The 21,492-nt window shown below is 44.6% G+C and overlaps 1 protein-coding gene across 3 annotated transcripts in view; it reads left to right on the top strand.

The window, feature by feature from the left end:
• PHF21B (PHD finger protein 21B) overlaps positions 1-21,492 on the top strand; it is a 189,532-nt gene that overhangs the window by 151,025 nt on the left and 17,015 nt on the right. For all 3 annotated transcript variants that reach the window (XM_077309936.1, XM_077309934.1, XM_077309935.1), the window contains 4 exons: positions 6,135-6,488; positions 8,191-8,313; positions 12,759-12,810; positions 17,147-17,223. In XM_077309936.1, the coding sequence (XP_077166051.1) occupies positions 6,135-6,488; positions 8,191-8,313; positions 12,759-12,810; positions 17,147-17,223 (606 nt within the window). The remainder of the gene's footprint in view (positions 1-6,134; positions 6,489-8,190; positions 8,314-12,758; positions 12,811-17,146; positions 17,224-21,492) is intronic.

Below are 21,492 nucleotides of genomic sequence, written 5' to 3'. Positions count from 1 at the left end.
GTGAGTGTCCTGCATAGTGCATGGGGCTGGACTAGATGACCCACGAGGTCCCTTCCAACTCTATGATTCTATGGTGTTCTTAGGAAGGCTTCAGCCTCTCTGCCCTGTTGTTGGCTTTCCAGAGGAACTGGTTGGCCACTGTGTGAGATAGGATGCTGAACTAGATGGACCACTGGTCAGATCCTCTAGTCTTCTTATATTTTCAGTCTACTTTCTCAGCAGTGATGATACTGTTTGAGTCATGATAGGAATAACAGCCCCCTCCCCCTCTTGTGCTGATACAGGCTGCGTTTGCCTTCTCCTTTGTGAATAAGCTCTCTTGAGCTGTACACAAGCAGCTCTCCATTCAGCTCTGCATACTGGCCTTTTGTGTGATCATTCACTTTTATCGTCAGTCAGTCTTCTGGCAACGTGAAAGGTGAACTGAGAGCCCTGGATTCTGGCCGGATTGTTTCATCTCGGTGTAAACTTTTAAGCAACTCGGGGTGTTCCTATCAGGTGCTCCTTAACTGGCCAGAAAACCTGGTTCTTATATGCCACTTTTCTCTACCCGAAGGAGCCTCAAAGTGGCTTACATTTGCGTTCCCTTTCTTCTCCCCACAACAGACACACTGTGAGGTAGGAGAGGCTGAGGGAGCCCTGATATTACTGCTCAGAACAGCTTTATCAGTGCTGTGGTGAGCCCAAGGTCACCCAGATGGTTGCATGTGGAGGAAGAGTGGGGAATCAAACCTGGCTCAATAGATTATAAGTCCGCACTCCTAACCACTACACCAAACTGGCTCTCTTTGATTCCCTGCTTTGGTTCCCTGCTCCTCCATATGCGAGTATGATGTTGATGGTATGCCTCTTCTTGGCATGGCACCTCCACTTTCTGTAGTCTGTTCTGTGCTGCCTAATGTGTAGTGCTGTTGGTGGACTCTGAACTTTGGGTTCCTTTGTATGTCAAGGGACTCCTGATGCACCCTGCGAACATCGCCGCTGATTCATCTTGGGCAGAGCAACAATTGCGCTGTGCTTTCACCATAAGTCGATGCCTCATCTAATGCACTTTTGAAGTGTGTGCGACTGAAGCTTGTCTTCTGAGTCTTAAAAAAAACACAACAACACCCTAATCCTTTAATTGACTGTTTCAATGCTATGGCTTAATGTTTTTCTGCAGAATGCAGAGAACAGGGATTAAAGCAGGATAGGGGAGAGCTGTTTCTTGTTCTCCGTTCTGTAGGGAGTTCCTCCCTCTTGGCCCTGGAGATAGGCAACTGTTTAATTGTTTCTGTAACTAGTGTTAAGGGTGTGGTTGGAAAAGGAGTATTGTTGATTAAGTTTGACAACAGGCAAGGGGCCAGACAGGGGTAGTCAAACTGCGGCCCTCCAGATGTCTGTGGACTACAATTCCCAGGAGCCCCTGCCAGCATTTGCTGGCAGGGGTTCCTGCGAATTGTAGTCCACGGACATCTGGAGGGCCGCAGTTTGACTACCCCTGGGCCAGAGCATACAAAATGCACGTACTTCCACATCGTGGCCACAGGAGGGCACAAAAAACCCAGCCTAATGTTTTATATGGCAAGAAAAGTCAGGGTTCTTGCAAGAGAATAGTGCTGCTGTGCTTGCTGCGTAACAGAGTGTTAAGCATTAAAAATTCTAGAACAAAAGCAGTCTTAAATCCAGCTTAACCGCTCTCACTGTGTCTCTCCATATGAAGAATGCATTGGTTTGGTGAGATTTGATGAGATGTGCACTGGCCGTCAAGAAGACGAGGAAGCCCATGGTTCAACCTGTGCTGATCTCTGAGGTTTCGTGCGGGTTGTTTTGTACTCCCTTGATCTGTCACTTCGGAACTGTATTTCCCTTTGACCTTTGCTCTGGGCTCACTGAGCTTCTTGTCTGCCAGTACGATTATATTGTTTTCTTCATTATACATTACAAAAGTTTTCGAGTGAAAAAAAGAGGGCTTTTCTTTATAATGTAAATTTTGCCAAGGAGACAGGGAAAAGGGACCAGGACAGTCCAAAAGGAATGGGAGGATGTGCCATGTATTTATTTGGGCTAGGTTGCAGTTTCGGTTACAATTAGGGCAAAGGTGTCAGGGAAAACGATGAGCATTTAGAAGCGGGATGAAGAAGGAAAGAGAGGTGGACTCACAACAACTGAGAGAGAGGATATGGAGTGGGGAGTTCAGGGGCTTAAAAATTGGAAGAATAATTTTAGAGGGCCATAGGAGGGAAGCCAGCCTCTGCAGAGTTCCGGCTCATCTTTCCTCTCCCCACAACATGGGTTTATGGCTGAGGCTGGGGTCTGTGAGGTAGAGTGTTGCCCCCCCCTGGGGGGTCTGAAGTATACATCATCTCCCCCCATTCTCTATCACCTTGGTAGGTGGGAGTAGATTAAAGCCATGTTATAATTTTTAATGTCTTTTAATGGGGTTTTAATTGGGGTTTTTAAGACAACTGTTACCCACCCCGAGCCTACCCAGGGAGTGGAGGGAAATAAATCAAATAATAATAATAATAATAATAATAATAATAATAATAATAATAATAATAATAATAATAATAATAATAATAATAAATATTACGCCAAATCGGCTTTGCAAACTTAAACTGGCTTTAAAGCGGCATTCCCAGAGGAAATGGAGTTTTGTGTGGAGCTTACATCGATTTCCTATGTGCTTATCTATGGAATTCATTCCCCTGGATCTCTCCTTTGCTATGGCTTTCATTGTCGAGGCACCTGAGCTAAGTCACCTTAGCCAGTTTGGTGTGAGAGTCAGTTTGGTGAGAGCCAGTTTGATGTAGTGGTTAGGAGTGCAGACTTCTAATCTGGCGAGCTGGGTTCGATTCTGCGCTCCCCCACATGCAACCAGCTGGGTGACCTTGGGCTCACCACAGCCCTGATAAAACTGTTCTGACCGAGCAGTGATATCAGGGCTCTCTCAGCCTCACCCACCTGTTCTGGGGAGAGGAAAGGGAAAGTGAATGTAAGCCGCTTTGAGCCTCCTTCGGGTAGAGAAAAGCGGCATGTAAGAACCAACTCTTCTTCTTCTTCTAGTGGATAAGATTAATTAGAGCAGTGGATCTCAATCTTCCTAATGCTGCGACCCTTTAATACAGTTCTTCATGTTGCGGTGACCCCCAACCATAAAATTATGCAAGTGTTCTTTCACAGAAATTAAACCAAAACTGACCAATGGCTTGAAGATGCATTGTTCAGGATTGTATATACATTTTTTCCCCCAGGGTTTCTCAGTTCAGTTCTGCCTCTTGTCCCACCATGCTGATCTCGCTCTTTTCTGCTGCTCCAGACAGACAAACGCTCTATCTTGATCTACCCTGCAAGGCTGTTGCGTGGATAGCGCCCCCCCTGTCAAGCTGCTTGCCCTGCCGCGACCCCTGTGAAAGGGTCGTTCAACCCCCAAAGGGGTCTCGACCCCCAGGTTGAGAACCACTGCATTAGAGAAAATAACCTCCAGTTAGCTGGGGACCTGATTACCCTTTCCAGCAAATAAACATGCTATTTTAGCACCATCCCATTTACCCACTATAAATGCCCAGTAGAAAGGCATGCAGGTTGTCTGTACCATTAGGCCCTTTTTTTCACTGCGTCCCTGTTTAGTTGGATTTCTGATCCTCTATAGATAAGTGGTGGTTAAAATAAACTAGTGCTCATTGTGTATTCCAGGGATGTTCAAGCACATGGCGCTTTGTCCACTTCACGAGCATTGTAATGTTATGCAGAATAACTTTGCGTAAGACTGCAAGGTAAATTTGCAAGCAGCAAATTAGAAAATTCCCTTAAGAAAGCCACGGTCTTCTCATGGGAGTAAAATTTCCCTTTATTCCCATTTAAAACTGCAGTGCTTCTGCATCTGTTGTTTGAAGGTCAGCTTTGAATATGGATATAATGCCAGGACAAAATAATGGTACTTAACCATTGTAGGCAATGCTGTTAGGATTAACTTCACTAGCTTATTTATTGTTGGGACATGGAACAGCACAGCTTTCAAGTTTCCCTAGGAAGTCCGTATGTTGCACATACAGTCTGTGTGCAGAAATGCCTTTCACTCTTGAAATCACATCCGTATTTGAAAAACTGGGATTACACCCTTTCCACAAAGGGGTGCTTGGCTCCAAATCTGTAGCTCAGGGATAGTCAAACTGCGGCCCTCCAGATGTTCATGGACTACAATTCCCATGAGCCCCTGCCAGCATTCGCTGGCAGGGGCTCATGGGAATTGTAGTCCATGGACATTTGGAGGGCCGCAGTTTGACTACCACTGCTGGTCAAAAGCAAACGTGCTTGATGGATGAGTCATCATCAATCCTCAAGCTCAGAGCACTTAAGTGCTTACTGTTGCAAATGACTCTGAGCAGATTAAGACAAAATGTTTACCATCTAACATCTCCGCTAGAATCTCACATCTAAAGGGACAAAAAACAAAAGCCAAAAGGATAGATAATATTTCTTCCTCTTGAAGGTCAGGACTGACCCCATTAAGGATAGATTCTAAGAAAGTGTCCTGCTCTTAGTCTTGACACTCTGATAACTGTGGCAATAATGGAGTTTTAAATGCTGCAACTTCAGGAAATACTAGCTTATCCTAGAAACATTGTTAGGATGAACATAGAAGAAGAAGAGTTGGTTCTCATATACTGCTTTTCTCTACCTGAAGGAGTCTCGAAGCGGCTTCCAATCGCCTGCCCTTCCCTTTCCCCACCACAGATACCCGGTGAGGTAGGTGAGGCTGAGAGAGCCCTGATATTACTGAAGAAAAAGAAGAGTTGGTTCTTAGATGTCGCTTTTTTCTACCCAAAGGAGTCTCAAAGTGGCTTCCAATCCCCTTCTCTTTCCTTTCCCCACAACAGACACCCTGCGAGTCCAAGGTCTCCCAGCTGACTGCATGTGGGGAAGTGCAGAACCAAACTTGGCTCACCAGATTAGAAGTCCGCACTCCTAACCACTGCACCAAGCTGGCTCTCATAGAGTTTAGGACCCAGTGTGTTTTCATCATTTCTTGATCAGCCTGCTGCTTGTACAGACTATGTGTACTCTTTTTAATTATTACACTTTTTAATGTTTTGCATACTCAAAACCTGATTTCTACAAACATACTACATCTAATCAGTCCTGCTTTCCAAAGAGTGATAAAAGGGAGAGTTGAGCTTGCCCTCCCTACAGCACAGAATTACAAAAGTTCACTAGCTATTTGCCTTGCTAGCTCGTACGAGAGAAGCAAGAGTCATGGCTATTTGGTGCAACCTATAAACAGCAAGGTAGATTAGTTAGATCTATCGTATTCCCAATAGCCTGTTATGGTTGTGAAAGTTGGACAATGAAAAAATCAGACAAGAAAAGAATCGATTTGTTTGAACTCTGGTGTTGGTGAAGTTCCCTGAATGGCAAAAGTCACGAACAAGGACATACTATAGCACATGAAGGCTGGTAGGCAAAACCACACTCTGGGTCATTTATTTTGGCCATATCATGCGACCCAACTCAATGGAGAAAGCAATTATGCTAGGATTGGTCAGTGGCAAAAGGAAACCTGGCTGATAAAGAACACAGTGGTTAGATACAATTGAAATGGACACTAGTCAGAACATTACACAACTAGAAGAAGTGGTGCATGATCGGAAATTGTGGCGCCAGTTGTGCCATAGGATTGCCAAGAGTTGGACGCGACTGAATGGCTAACGTTAACATCCTAAACGGCAATGCAAAGACAGATTTTTCAGTGTAGTAGGAGGTAAACTTTCAGTTTTGTCTTTAGTCTGACAAAGAGTGCTTGCACTCAAAAGTTCACGCCTTGAATAAATCTTTGTTGGTCTTAAAGGTGCTACTGGACTCAAATCAAACAGCTCTTTATTCGAGCCAACACCAGCTCCAAGCACCAAACAAGGAGCATAGACACAACCTGAACTTATATCCACTTTGGAATGCCCACCAAAGAACCTGATTGGTCGGGAGCATCTCATAGGTCCATTCTAAGAGTTAATGTACATTCCTGGATTGGTTGTGATTGTTCAGCTTGCAAGCCCTTGTTTGCATAATGCCTTGCAGCTTAGCCGGCCTATGTACATAACAGTGTTTGTTGCTGTTCTTTCCCATTTATGTCTAACAGCATACCTTTTCTGCAGGTTAGGCCAAAGACCCTGATTCCAGACAGCCTCCCTGTTTCTCCGTGCAGAGACCAACTTTTGAAACAACCTCCTACATTCCAAAAGGCAACGGTTGTCAGCATCAAGAACCCCACCCCTGCCCTCCCGACTGCCAATAACACTGTTAGCCATGTACAGACTTTCAACAGCCAGCTGCAAAGTGTTGCTGAGACGACATCTATCTCATCCCCCCTGAGTAGCACCGGGGTGGCCTACGCCATCATCTCTACGTCCCCCAACAGCGTCACTCCCATCAGCACCACCAGTGCAGCCGTCTCCGTGGTGAAAGACAGCATCAAAGTGCAACCGCTCCTCATCAGTGCCGACAGCAAGGTAGGCCGACTGTGAGGTTGAACGACTGTAGGAATCTTGGACTCAGTAAGTGTGTTTGTGTGTGTGGGGGGGGGTAGGTCTTGTGCCCTTGGCCATATTTCAGAAAAGGTCTGTGGAATTTAGAATCCTGTTTGTTTGTTCGAAGGGTTTCCAGTGGGCGGTTGGGGGGAAAGGGATCCGGGCCCCTGACGCCTGTGCCGCCCCCTCCCCCTAGCAGCCCCTACATATCTTCCCGGGGACGTCTGTTCACATTTATAAACATGCATAGGATAGCTTTGGACTTGGCGGCTGTGAAATGTGCATTTGTCAAGTAAAATGTTTGAAACTCGTTTGTGTGTGTGTGTGTGTGTGTGTGTGTAAGAATCCTGTTTGTTTGTTTCATATTTCCAGTAAAACTTAGAAAGGGAAGGTATCTATTAAGGAAACAGAAAATATCTGATGTTTATCGGTGTGCCAAAGGTAGTTTATAGAGCCTCTTGTGGCGCAGAGTGGTAAGGCAGCTGTCTGAAAGCTTTGCCCATGAGGCTGGGAGTTCAATCCCAGCAGCCGGCTCAAGGTTGACTCAGCCTTCCATCCTTCCGAGGTCGGTAAAATGAGTACCCAGCTTGCTGGGGGGTAAACGGTCATGACTGGGGAAGGCACTGGCAAACCACCCCGTATTGAGTCTGCCATGAAAACGCTAGAGGGCGTCACCCCAAGGGTCAGACATGACTCGGTGCTTACACAGGGGATACCTTTACCTTTTTAAAGGTAGTTTAGGGGAGTCTCCCATTATGTTCTTGATGTACTGGGAGGAGGGATAGGATAGCAATATCACAGGCAGACTAAAAGCCTGGAACCCAAACGCTGGCTGGTTAATTGTGATATAAAGTCACATAGCAATGTAATTGGACTCTCTGAAAATGTTTCAGTTTAGGGATGCCCAAACTCTTGCTAGTTTAACTCACTTCCTCTTCTCTAGTGCAGATGAGGCAGCCAGCTAGCTGATGGGTTGTGTCTGTTTGCACGTGTGTCCTTCATGAATACATACAGAAGCCAGCTCCCTGCTGATGATGGATCAGAAGCCTAGCTGATTGCCCTTTTCTTCGCCTCATGCCGAACTGTCAGCCTGGGCTGCAGAGAAAAGGAGAGAAACAAGCTCTTTCTCTTCTGCAATGCAGGGATTAAAAGCGCTGCATCTGACTGACCAAACTGGAGAGGGGAAGAAAAACAAGCTCTTTCTATTCCTTTTGCAATGCAAGGGTCAAAAGCATTGCTTCTGGCCCTGCTCACTTGTACAGGAAGGAGGAGCTCCCTTTTACAACTTGACTATGCAGCTGTTTTGCTGAAGGGACAGGATGGATAAGAATCTGATTTCCCCATCAGCTGTGAGTTGGGTCTTGTTTGTTCATCAGAGGCTCCAGGTTTTCAATGCAACCCAGAGATCTCCCTAATCAGCTTGCAGTCTGACCATCTAACAAGGTAACCTGCTGAACAGGATGGCAAAGAAACTTGCAGCATCCATACTCCTGTTTACAGTCTCTCTGAAGAAGAGTCTAACATGAGGACACACAGATCATGCCATATTCGTTGTGGTTTTGTTGCTTAGCTGCCCTTGATTTGAAGATCTGATTTGAACTCCTACATTGGAAAGAGATTTTTACCTCTTTTTGAACACCTCTTTTCTTTCCTTCTTTCCTTCCTTCCTCCTTTTTCTCTGCAGGTCATCATCATTCAACCTCAAGTTCAAGCCCAAACAGAAGTTAAAGTGGAGACAAAGAAGCCTCCTGAAGAGTCAGCTCAGGGACCACCTGCTACCAAAAAGAAAAAGGAGGAGAATCCAGAGGTTGTCAGAAATACTCTTTCTTTCTTCCTTAAACGACTAAATTCTTGAGTACAGAGGGAGATGTACCAAAAGGGTGCTTTGGGTGCAGAAATTAAGAACATAAGAAAAGCCCTGCTGGATCAGACCAGTGGTTCATCAAGTCCAGCATTTTGTGGTCAGCCAGTTCCTCTGGACAGCCAACAAGAGGGCATAGAGGCCAAGGCCTTCCCCTGATGCTGCCTCCTAGCCCTGGGGTTCAGAGGATAAGTGCCTCTGACTGTGGAGGTTCCCCTAAATCATCATGGCTAGTAGCTATTGATAGACTTCTCCATGAATCTATCAAATCCTCTTTTAGAGCTGTTTGTTCCTGTGGCCGTCGCTACATCATCTGTCAGTGAATTCCACATTTTAATCACTCTTTGTGTAAAGCAGTATATGCTGAACCTGCCCATCAGTCTCATTGGATGCCCTTGAGTTCTAGTATGTTGGAAGACAGAGAAAAATGTCTCTTTATTAACTCTCTCCACCCCATGCATAATTTTATAGACATCTATCGTATCCACACATACACCCCAAGTCTTCTATTTTCAAAACTGAAAAGACCCTCAAAGGATCAAGCTTCCCTCAAATCATCTTGGTTGTCCTCCTCTGCACTTTTTTCCAACTCTGCAATGCCATTTTTGAGATACAGGGACCAGAATGGTACACGGTATTCTAAAGGAAGCTGCACCATATATCTGTGCAGGGGCACTGCAATGTCAACCATCTTATTCTCAATTCCTTTCCTAATAATCCCTAATTTAGAGTTTGCCCTTTTCACTGCCGCAGTACACTGGGTAGACACATTACATCATTGTGCTTTCCATCATGTCTTTTGGGGCAGGGGTGGGTGAGGAAAACTTGGTCCAAAGAGTTGTTCCTTCATGCATTTTTCCAATAGTGCTGGGTTTGTTTATGTGTTCTCTTAGTTGTGGCACTGCAATGCCATAAAGAGATCCTCCGTAATAATCAATGCACAGCCTGTATGGCCATAGGGCCAAACGGAGGCTCTGGCAGGGGCTCATGGGAATTGTAGTCCATGGACATCTGGAGAGTCACAGTTTGGCCTCCCCTGCCATAGGGTCATGTACTTTTCATCTCTGCTCAGAAGCCCACCTTTCTCCTGTCTTGATCAGCTAAGCATTACTGTTGGCACCAGAGTGCTAGTAGTAATGCTGATGCCCATTTCAACTTACCTTTTCTGCCATCTGAAGGTGTGCAGCTCCAGGGAGAGATAGCAACAAAGTCCATGAATAACCTAGCCAGCTCATCCCTGTGAGAATAAAGAGGAATGGAAGACCAAGGATAAGTTTTCCCACCTTTTTCTACTGTTCACAAAGGACTGGCTTTAGTATTGATAAGCACTTATTTGCAGACCACTAACCTAAATAACCTACACAAAATAGCAATAACAAAGATTAAAAATAAGTTGATAACAATTTCAATCAGATAGATAGGTTGCATTTAATATGTGTCTTTATGCCTTAAGTACCATCAAGTTGGTTCAGATTTATGGCTACTGTACGAATTAATGTCTTTCAAAACATCTTAACCATTAACAGCCTTGCTGTGGCTTTGCAAACTGAGGGCCGTGACTTCCTTGATTGAGTCAATCCATCTCATGTTAGGTCTTCTTCTTTTCCTGCTGCCTTTAACTTTTCCTAGTGTTATTGTCTTTGCCAATGAGTTTGGTCTTCTCATAATGTCATCAAAGTACGATAGCCTTAGTTTAGTCATTTTAGCTTCTAGGGAAAGTTCGAGCTTGTTTTGGGCTTGAACCCACTTATTTATATTTTTGTCTTTAGAAATGAAGGTAATTGGTATGATGATCTTTTGATTAACGCTACAGAATGAGTTATGTGTCTGTTACATATTTATGGGAATCATATTTGGCTCTGAAATGGGACCGCAGTACACCCTGGTTTGGCTATTAATGCTGCTTTAGTTTCTCTTCAAGAAATTCTTTCAGCCTGAATTTTAGTGCAAAGAAATCTCACAGCAGAAGAATTCCAAAATTTATACAGCCAATAAACCTATACCATGACACAATTCCTGGAGCAATAAGTTTTAATAACTATTCTTAAGCAACATGCCTATGAATCTTCTTGGAAATGCTTGTTTTTTAAATGAAAATGCACCCATTAAAGTGGAATCTAATATTATAGGATACTAAAGAATATTTTAGAGTGGGAGTTGATGGAATCTCACATGCATCATTACTCAAGTTGAATAAGATTTATTATCGCTTCTGAGATGGGGCCTAGGCAGAATAGACTTGCACTCATTCTGCGTCTTTGTCAGCAAAAAATGTAAGACACGTTCATCAGATTGAAGATCACACATTTGTTATCCAGGACCAACAGCTCACCTTGAGCTTGTTTCCACTGGAAAATAACTACTTCCATGTCTACAATACACTCTCTATTGCTTGGATCACTCTGTAGCCTAGCCATTCTCAATCTTTTTGGGACTATGGCCCTTTTAGGAGCTCTTTTCAGGTTCCAACATGAACAGATAGACAGGAAATCATTTATTATTGAACACCAAGAAAACCTCAATATTCCAACATACTGGCAAAACTTTTTAATAAAACTGTATGAAATTAAACTTTAATTTAATCAATCAGGCCTAATCGATCCTTGAGCTTGGTTCTTCTCTGCAATTTTCATGATAGAAGAAATTATTTGGGCTTTCCACCCATAGTGTTGGAGATTTATTCAGCAGATTACTCTTGATCTTAGACTAAAAAAGGCCTAAGAGTGAAAAGACTCAAGTACTCAAAGTACCTTGCTTTATATATACACAAGACAGATTTCTAGAACTTCCGACCAAAAGAAGCCAAGTGCATTCATTTTTTTTCTTGGATTGGATTACATTATTTCTTTTTTTCACTTGATGAAGGTTGAACTTTTGAGCAGTTAATAGCCCAGGTCAGTCTGATCTCATCAGAGTTTGGAAGCAGGGTGGGCTATGGTTAGTACTTGTGTGGCTGACCACCCATTCCTGCGATGCAGAGGAAGGCAACGGCACCCCACTTATGCTCATATCTTTCCTTGAAAACCCTCCATTCCAGGGATCACTGAGTCAATTGCAGTTTCACAAGAATTATTATTATTAAAAGGTAAAGGTAAAGGTATCCCCTGTGCAAGCACCGGGTCATGTCTGACCCTTGGGGTGATGCCCTCCAGCGTTTTCATGGCAGACTCAATATGGGGTGGTTTGCCAGTGCCTTCCCCAGTCATTACCGTTTACCCCCCAGCAAGCTGGGTACTCATTTTACCGACCTCGAAAGGATGGAAGGCTGAGTCAACCTTGAGCCGGCTGCTGGGATTGAACTCCCAGCCTCATGTGCAAACAGCTTCAGACAGCATTTCTGCTGCCTTACCACCCTGCGCCACAAGATGCTCTATTATTATTAGATTAGCTATAAAAGTAAATAAGAATACATCCTCTTCATTTGCCTGTGAAGAGTTAGGTACCAGCAGAAAGTTATCCTATTTTCTATTTATTAGACTGGAATTGGTGCTTTGACCAGAGCTCTTCAGTGACTCTCTTGCTGTACTGATTTGCGGGGTGGGGGTTGGGTCTTGCAGCTCTCTTTATGTATTAAAGAAACCAGCAAATCAGAGAGCTGTTCTTTTCAGTACTGAGGCTTTGGGTTAATTTATTTTGTTCTTTGAGTAAGCTTTAGTTGATGAACATGCATTTATACAATTAGTGTAATTAGAACTAACTGTGTAATTCCTGTAAATGCATGTAACGACAACTAGAACATATAATTATGACATGAAATGGTTTTGCAAAAGAAAAAGAAATCCTTGTTGAACTATGCAAAGAGAGATGTACTGAAGATTTCTTCATTTATTGACACCTAACAGGAAAACGTAGGGAAATGCACCACTGTACATGTGCCTGGATGCGTTTTTAAAAGAGGCAAACTGATTCCTGTTATTTTGATAACAAAGAGTAGATATTTTGTAGGCTGGAAGAGTCTGTGATGAAAATACTGGCAAGTGTCCAATCGTGATAGAATTGTTTCCTGAAAATTGAACCATGTGTACCAATCAGATTTATAGTTTTCTTGTTTATTGAACTGGTATTCCCCAAACAAACCAAAGCAGCAACAAGGCAACTTTCCCCCCAAAATATCTGTGAAGGCACAAAGAGCCTTTACAAATGAAATCCATCTTCATTGTGTAAAACTTCGGTTTGGACCAATTTAAAAAGACATCATCTGAGTGCAGATATTTATTGTATCTCTCATCAAATAATGCTGAAATTAGTTGTTCAGATACTGAAGAATTTCTGACAGGTTTTTAATCAAATAGAAGAGTTTATAAAGTACTCTGGCAAAGCGAGAATTCTTAAGGTAATAATCAAAGCATACGGAATTAATGCAAGCTTTTTCACTATTATTTCTTCCCTAGAAAATTGCCTTCATGGTAGCATTAGGCCTGGTTACAACAGAATACTTGGAAGGTAAGAATGCTTTTATCGCTGTAAAAATGTCTTCTATTTTTGGAGAATTCAACTGCACTTGCTATGAAGGTAATTTGTAGTATTAGTCCTAGGGAGAGCTTCATACTAAGTTCAGTGAACCACGAAAAGGGGATGGTTCAAAATGAATATAGTAGTGAAAGAAGGAAAGAAAGAAAGAAAGAAAGAAAGAAAGAAAGAAAGAAAGAAAGAAAGAACCTATCCTAAGCTATAACAAACAGTTATACAATTGAACAATGAATAAAGATGGAAATACAGTATATCTTCTGTCTTCTTTTTAATAGTAGTCAAACAACCCAAACGGACTCTAGATTTGTACCGTTTTCAATGTAGCATTTTCATCAGTGGCTGTTTCCTCCTATTACTCTTTTAAGTGCATAGAGAAAACAAATGCCTTTGTTCCAATAGTTATCCAACCAGTATGTGATGAGGATCAAGCCCTTCACTAATTCTATACTCCATTATTCTCTATTTCAGTTTTAACAATATATATATTGGCCTTTGGCTCAAAGGTATGGAGAAGTTTAGTCAAAAGACTAAAGAAGAGATAAGATATACTGCATTTCCATCTACTGGCAATAGCACCAAAGTCATAATTGACAGTGAGAACACTGAATGTATTTATGATTTCATCTTTCTTGGCTCTATGATCAATCAAAGTAGTGGATGCAGCCATGAAATCAAACGGCGAATACCACTGGGCCGGAATGCAATGTTAGGCATGAACCAAATATGGAAGAATAAGGATATCAGTCTTAATACAAAGTGCTAGCTAGTCGCCATTGTATTCCCCATAACAATCTATGGATGTGAAAGCTGGACCCTGGAGAAGGAAGACAGGAGGAGAACAGATGCTTTCCAATTAAGGTGTTGGAGACGAATGCTGCAAATACCATGGACAGCCAAAGTTACCACCAAGATAGTTTTAGAAAGGAGCAAACCAACTATGTCATTAGAAGGGAAGATATTATGGCTGAAGCTCACTTACTTTGGACACATCATGCAATCAAACTCGCTAGAAAAAGCATTAATGCTCGGCATGGTCAGTGGCAAAAGGAAACGTGGTCGCCAAAGGATCTGCTGGCTCGACACGATCATAGCTGATACAGGGATGACCATGAAACAACTAAAAGAAGCAGTCAGAGCCAGGGGCACTTGGCGAAGACTTTCCTATAGAATTCGTTGTTAAATTGTATAACTGTTTGTTCTAGCCTAGGATAGGTTTTTCTTTTTTGTTTTTCCTGCTCTAATTCCAGTGAAGGCAACTCTCCTGGGGTTGGAATGAACTGTGCATGTTTTCTGTGAGCGCAGCATTTTCTACCACTTCTGCATAATCTCAGGCTTGAAAAAGCTTAACGTGCTCTAAAACAGGGGTAGTCAACCTGTGGTCCTCCAGATGTCCATGGACGACAATTCCCATGAGCCCCTGCCAGCAACTGCTGGCAGGGGCTCATGGGAATTGTAGTCCATGGACATCTGGAGGACCACAGGTTGACTACCCCTGCTCTAAAACACATAGAAGCAAAACCCCCAATCCCCAGTTTCTCTCCCAGGCACTTCCCAATGGACTTGCCAAGTGGCAAAATGCAAGGACAGCCACACAACTTGCTTATTTTGAGTTTGATTATTTGATGTTTGGAGATAATACAGCAAGAACCTTCTCTCTCTTGTTGTCGGGAGTTGGAGTTGAAGAACGACTTGGAGCCAAGTTACATGAGAAATAAATTGGTGAAATACGGTGAAAAATAAATCCAGCAAACTCAGTTAAGGGTGAAATTACACATTTCGAGGACAATACAAGTTTCCCTCCTCCCCCTTTAGTAAAAAACAGGAGAGTATTAGCAGGCAGGTCAGGTCTGCTCAGTCCTTCTGCCAGCACTTTTCTCCAGCAAATGCCTTCCTCCGTAATTTCTAATGTGTATTCCCCCCTCCCGAGTCTCTGAGACAGGAAGAACAGTCCCAGCTGAGCGGGAAATAGTGGGGAGAGATTTGCAGGAGAGAACTGGTATCTGCAATGGAGATCAAGTACCTGCCCCCTGCACGGATTTTCCTCTACAGTCGCCCCTAAAATGCCTGATTTCACACTGACTTGCATGGGGAGCTCTCTGCTTAATAAGACGCGGACAAGAGTTGTTGGCATAACAGGCCACAGTTCTTTAATAACCAACATGGGGTAGGTTGGCTTGGCAGGGGGTTAAGACCCACTCCGTAGTCATCCGGCTTTAGTCTGGAGATGAGCTATAATTCCAGGGGATCCCCAGGTCCCACCTGGGGACTGTCATCTCTCCTGCCGCCAGAGGGCCTGGAGGGGAAGCTGTGAGCCTCGCCAAGCTGTGGGCAGGGATGGGTATCTCCATCTATCCCCTCCCTTTCCCCACAACCTCTCTACTGTCCTCCCAGCACCTAGAAGGCTGTCCTGAGGAGAGCAGGCTGGGCAGAGAGAAGAAAGAGTTGAAACCACTCCAGCTGCCACAGCCACCCAGGGAAAAAGGCAAGCTGGCCGCAGTGGAGGTGCTTCCCCTTCCTCTTTCTCCACGAGCTGCCGGCTCTTCTTCAGGCCCTTTGGCCATCTCACTCTCTCGCCTGAGCTGCTGTGCCTCATGCCGAGGAGAGAATGAGAAGGCAAAGAGGGACGCTCTTCCCCTCACCAGACGCACAAGGGCTGCCTGTAGTTTTGATGCTGGCGGGGAGAGATTAATGGTGCACTTTGATGGATGGATGCTGGAGGTGCGAATCTGCATTTCCTTCCCGCTTTCAAAGTAATGCTTCGGCTCCAAACGCCCATAATGCCAGCTTTGACGTCCACAGCCTTTCTTCTCCTTCTTCTCCACTACCGGCAACAAAGCAAACTGCGGTGAATTTCACGACGGCCTAAAAGCAAAAGCGGGACTCCGAGCAGAAATGACGCAGCTTGTGGTGTTATTGTAACTATTCACTCCGGCATCTGCTGACCAGACCGCCCCCTCCCCCAAATAAGTTTAGCGTAGAGCAGAACTCTTTTCTGTATAAAGTAAGAAGAAGAAAGTAAAGGTCCATGGCGGATGGCCGTCCTCAGAGTCTGCCGTTCTGTTTCCAGCAAGGGCAGCTCATGGGGCACCCCCTTGCAGAGCAGCCTCATTGCTTAAATAAGGGTGCATCACAGAATGTCCTCAGTGGCAGGAGTTGTAGCGCTCAGAAGTGTACATTACTAGGCTGTCTGCATTCTTTCAAAGGAACAGGAGCAAAACAAGACAAAGAGGACCCTTGGTGCTAACACCATGGGAACCATGAGCTGGGTTGGAAAATGACATAGAAGTGCATTCAGTTAAGCAAGCAAATAGAGAAATGGCTGGCCAGGAAGGTGCTCAGATAGCATTGTGAGACTCCATCTGGCCACCAGTGGGAGATGGGAAGGTAGGGCTGCCGGATCCAGGTTAGGAAACTCCTGGAGATTTGGGGATGGAGTCTGTGGACAATAGGGACATCAGTAGGATAGAGCACCATGGAGTCCACCTTCCAAAACATTCATGTGCTGGAGATGAGCTATAATTATAGGAGATCTCCATGTCCCACCTGGAGGCAGGTATCCCTACGCTCAGGTGGCCTCTAAACGTGGATACTTAATTGAGTTACCTAACCATTTATTTGTTTGTTTGTTTAGAATCATAGATTAATAGAGTGGGAAGGGACCTCCTGGGTCATCTAGTCTAACCCCCTGCACTATGTAGGAGACACACATCCCAATCGCTCATCTACTGTCACCTGCCACCCCTTTATTTGACTTATATCCCCGTTACCCATAGGTAGCTGTCTCGTGGTGGGTTACATAATAATAACAACCTATTCTTTGTGATTTTTTTCTATCCTTTCAAAAGCCTTGCTGACTTTTGGCCACCGCTGCATCTTGTACACTAAAAACACAACCCAAGTAACAAAAGGCCCATCTTTTAAAATATTTTAATATTTTTAAATGTAAGAAATGTTCTGAGCTGATGCAGCCTCTTAACCGATGGGGTGGCAGATCAGGCTGTCCTGGTTGCAAATGAAGGTGGGGAGAGGGTCAGGTTTTGAATGCTCTCTCAGGTAAAAGAAGTACCCAGTATGTAGAGGGTAAAGATTCTAGAGCACACCTCACAACAGTGAGGAAATTAGGGATGCCAACGCAAAGCTGGCAACCCTAAGGGAAATGCAAAAAAATTACTGTTGGCTAGAAGTCCTGCCTGCCATCTCATTCTGGTGTGTCTGGATCAGGCTGAAGAGGAAACAGCTTTGGCTGTTGATATTTTTCTTTTTGAATGTTCATAATGATGCAAAGATGCATTGATTGGGTTGGTTGCAGAAATCCAGAGTAAACGTCAAGAGAGAAAGAGAAGAAGCACAGCCAACCCAGCCTACAGTGGACTTTTGGAAACAGAGGTATGTTTGATGCTTGACAGACTTGGGTCGCTGCTTTGCTCGCAACTCTTGCAAGTCTAAAGGAAATAAATGTAGGAGGACCCTCTTTGCAAGTGGAAGCCAGGCCCATGCAGATTAGAAACTGAAAGCAGGTTGGATGTGAAGCATTTTTGCCAGAAATCTTTCACAGGATAGCTTCCAGGTGTCCTTTATGGCAGGGGTAGTCAACCTGTGGTCCTCCTGATGTCCATGGACTACAATTCCCATGAGCCCCTGCCATCATTTGCTGGCAGGGGATCATGGGAATTGTAGTCCATGGACATCTGGAGGACCTCAGGTTGACTACCCCTGTTTTATGGGAAGCCATGGCAGCTTGACCGAATTCTCAGTGCTGATATGAATGGACTCACCAAAGATCATCGTAATAATACGTTCACAGAGACAGTAAGTATCGACAATGGTGAAAGAGCATTTTAGAAATAAGAGAGGCCATCTATTCCAATGTCTTCTATTTTGTAAAGGTGTAATTTTCGTACAAAATGTTTATCGCTTGTATAAAATAAATAACACAACCCAGGAGATAGATTAGGGTTGCCATCAGTGGGTTGGGAAATTTCTGGAGACTTTGGGGGTGGAGCTGGAAGTGGGTGAGATTTGGGGTGGGGAGGGACCCCAGTGGAGAAGATGCTATGGACTCCACCCTGGGTCATCCTTGTCGCTCTCCTCTTCACCCTCTCCGTTTTGTCCACGTCCTGTTTGAAGGGAGGCCTACAGAACTGCACACAGGACTCCAGAGGGGGTCTGACCAATACGGTAAACAGTGGGACTATAACATCTTGTGATTTTGTGATTTTGATGTGATGCCTCTCTTTGTTTGTTTGTTTATTTATTTAGATTTCTATACTGCCCATTTTTTTTGCAGCTCTGGGAGGTTTACACTGAACATTATATAATTTACATGGAACATTATACAGAAACATCTTATACTCTTGGCCAATCCCAGCACTCATGGCGACTTGTACCAATTTTGCCTTTTGGTCTGTGTGGTCGGAAGGTACAAAGTCCAAGCATTTGGGTTACTTGTGGGAACAAAGAAGGCCAAACTAATATTTCTTTATCAATGTTACTCTCCTTAAAGGTAAAGGTGAAGGTATCCCCTGTGCAAGCACCGAGTCATGTCTGACCCTTGGGGTGACGCCCTCTATCGTTTTCATGGCAAACTCAATACGGGGTGGTTTGCCAGTGCCTTCCCCAGTCATTACCGTTTACCCCCCAGCAAGCTGGGTACTCATTTTACCGACCTCGGAAGGATGGAATGCTGAGTCAACCTTGAGCCAGCTGTCGGGATCGAACTCCCAGCCTCATGGTCAGAGCTTCAGACAGCTTGTCAGCTGCCTTACCACCCTGTGCCACAAGAGGCTCTCCTTATCCTCCCTCAAATATCATTGTTCCAGTTTCATTCACCTCCTGGTCTCAGACCATGAATTGCTATATTAAGGAAAGGGCCCAGTCGCAAACGATGGACCGACATAAAATTGCACAAAATATACGTGCTCCTGTTATTTTAGTAAACGTTTATCATTCTTGTTTCTACTCATTGACCCATTATGCACGGGACTGATAATCCGGGGTGGCAGCAGCAGGGTAGCCCCGACTATGCACCCTGCTGCCAACATCCCTGCCCTGGTCCGGCGCAGCGTCCCGATAGAACTGTGACAAGTGAATCTTCCCTGGGATGCCATGGGTGCCAGTGGGAACTGGGTCGGGCCAGTTCCGTGCATAAGCGGAAGACCCGGGCCTTTTGGCCCAGCCCTTCCCTCAATCTACGGTGTCCTTGAAGGGACACTGCACACCTCTGTCGGCTCTGCGGAGCCGACCGGAGAGTCCCCTCACCCGCACCTTGGTGGGAGAGTGACATGCTGCTCCCCACCATTGTGTGGTGGGGGCCCCATTCCCCCCACTCCCCCCCACTTACCTCCTTGCCGTTGCTGCCTCCAGGCAGCGTGTTGGACTTTCCAGCCCCGGTGTTTTGTGCATGCGGGAGCGCGTGCCTGTGCTACACCGGGGCAGCCCGCATACTCTGGGGGATTCCTCCCCTGTGAGTACACAGGAAGTATCGGGGCATCCTACCCCGGCACAATGCCCAGCAGCATCCTGGCCTGGCTGCTGCCATGCATAAAGGGTCATTAAGACCTTATCAAATACATAAAGTGGGTTTTTACCCCTGAAGGCTCATTTCACTCTACGTCTGATATAAGCACAAACAATTATGGCTGCTATTTGGGGTGGGGTTCATGGCTAAGCGTTGAGCATCTGAGTTCCCAACATTTCTTGTTAAAGGGGTCAGGGAGCAAGTTACAAGAAGGGCTTCTGCCAGTAATAATTGTCATCACTCAGAGGAAGAAGAGTTGGTTTTAATACCTCACCCCCTTTCTCTACCAGAAGGAGTCTCAAAGCAGCTTACAATCACTTTCCCTTCCCCTCCCCACAACAGGCACCCCGTGAGGTTGGTGAGGCGGAGAGAGCTCTGATAGGACTGCTCTGTGAGAACTATGACAGGCCCAAGGTCACCTACCTGGAGGAGTGGGGCATCAAACCTGGTGCACCAAATTAGAAGCTGCCACTCTTAAGCATTACACCACACTAGATAGACCAATGTCTCACTATAAGGCAGGGGTAGTCAACCTGTGGTCCTCCAGATGTTCATGGACTACAATTCCCATGAGCCCTGTGTTTGCTGGCAGGGGCTCATGGGAATTGTAGCTCATGGACATCTAGAGGACCACAGGTTGACTACCCCTGCTATAAGGCGTCTTCATGTGTTCTTGTGGCTACCACTGTACTGTGTGTTTCTAAACTGCAAGATGGGGCAGGAAGGGGGTATATTATTATTATTATTATTATTATTATTATTATTATTATTATTATTATTATTATTATTATTATTATTATTATTATTATTATTATTATTCAATTTATTTCCCTCCACTCCCTTGCGGCTCGTGGTGGGTCACAATGTCTTAAAACCCCATTAAAAGACATAAAAACATTACCAACATGGCGGAAGATCAATAAAAACCCGACTCCCCCCCCACACACACACACACACACTACTAGCGGGGTGGAGAAGGAGGTCCCGATGATGTTCCCTTCGGATCCCAGAAATTACCGTTCAGGGTGTCAATTTTGCTGCTGATTGTATCTCTCCTCATTACGAAATGCTACTCCTAATGACCCCAAGAGACGCTGTTCAAATAAAATGGAGGCAGACCGCATTTATATTCTAATCAGTTAGCTTGTTTGATTGATTTACTAATCAGCAGTTTGAGAGAGATGCCGACATTTCAGGCATTTTGATACTTTCCAGCTTACAATGGAACATGTGGATGATCTTTAATTCATGATCCCTTGTGCCGAAGTTGCATGTAAAGTATTTTTCACTTTTCTCCCTAACTGCAAAATACTACATCACTGATATATTTGCCTTTTGAAATTGAGTTTCTACTGCCTCTGCTAAATAGCCTGCTTTGAAGCAGGTTTTTACTTTTTTCTATTCTGAAGTTATTCTGTTAACTGCTGGGACATTAAAGGATCACAGGATTCTGCATCAGTAAAACAAATAGAAGTAATGTTGTTGTTGTTGTTAGGTGCGAAGTCGTGTCCGACCCATCGCAACCCCATGGACAATGATCCTCCAGGCCTTCCTGTCCTCTACCATTCCCCGGAGTCCATTTAAGTTTGCACCGACTGCTTCAGTGACATCATCCAGCCACCTCATTCTCTGTCTTCCCCTTCTTCTTTTGCCCTCGATCGCTCCCAGCATTAGGCTCTTCTCCAGGGAGTCCTTCCTTCTCATGAGGTGGCCAAAGTATTTGACTTTCATCTTTAGGATCTGGCCTTCTAAAGAGCAGTCAGGGCTGATCTCCTCTAGGACTGACCGGTTTGTTCGCCTTGCAGTCCAAGGGACTCGCAAGAGTCATCTCCAGCACCAGAGTTCAAAAGCCTCAATTCTTTGACGCTCGGCCTTCCTTAGGGTCCAACCTTCGCAGCCATACATTGCAACTGGGAAGACCATAGACCATAGTAGGAATAGTGGGTATGAATAAAATTCTTCGTGTATAGGAAAGAACGGTCAATATTCATTTTGATCCATGTAAAAATTGAAAGGTATCCTTGACCTTTTCATCTGTTGCAATTGATTAACTCCTTGCGTGTCACATGGACAGCCTAAGAGTCGCTACAAGGGGTGATGTGAAAAGCCGTGTAGGTGTTTGTTCCTCAGGTAACCAT

The sequence above is a fragment of the Paroedura picta genome, chromosome 14 (assembly GCF_049243985.1).
Source record: "Paroedura picta isolate Pp20150507F chromosome 14, Ppicta_v3.0, whole genome shotgun sequence".
NCBI lineage: Eukaryota > Metazoa > Chordata > Lepidosauria > Squamata > Gekkonidae > Paroedura > Paroedura picta.
Note: the sequence above shows the minus strand (reverse complement) of the source record. Positions and strands in the feature narration are given on the sequence as shown.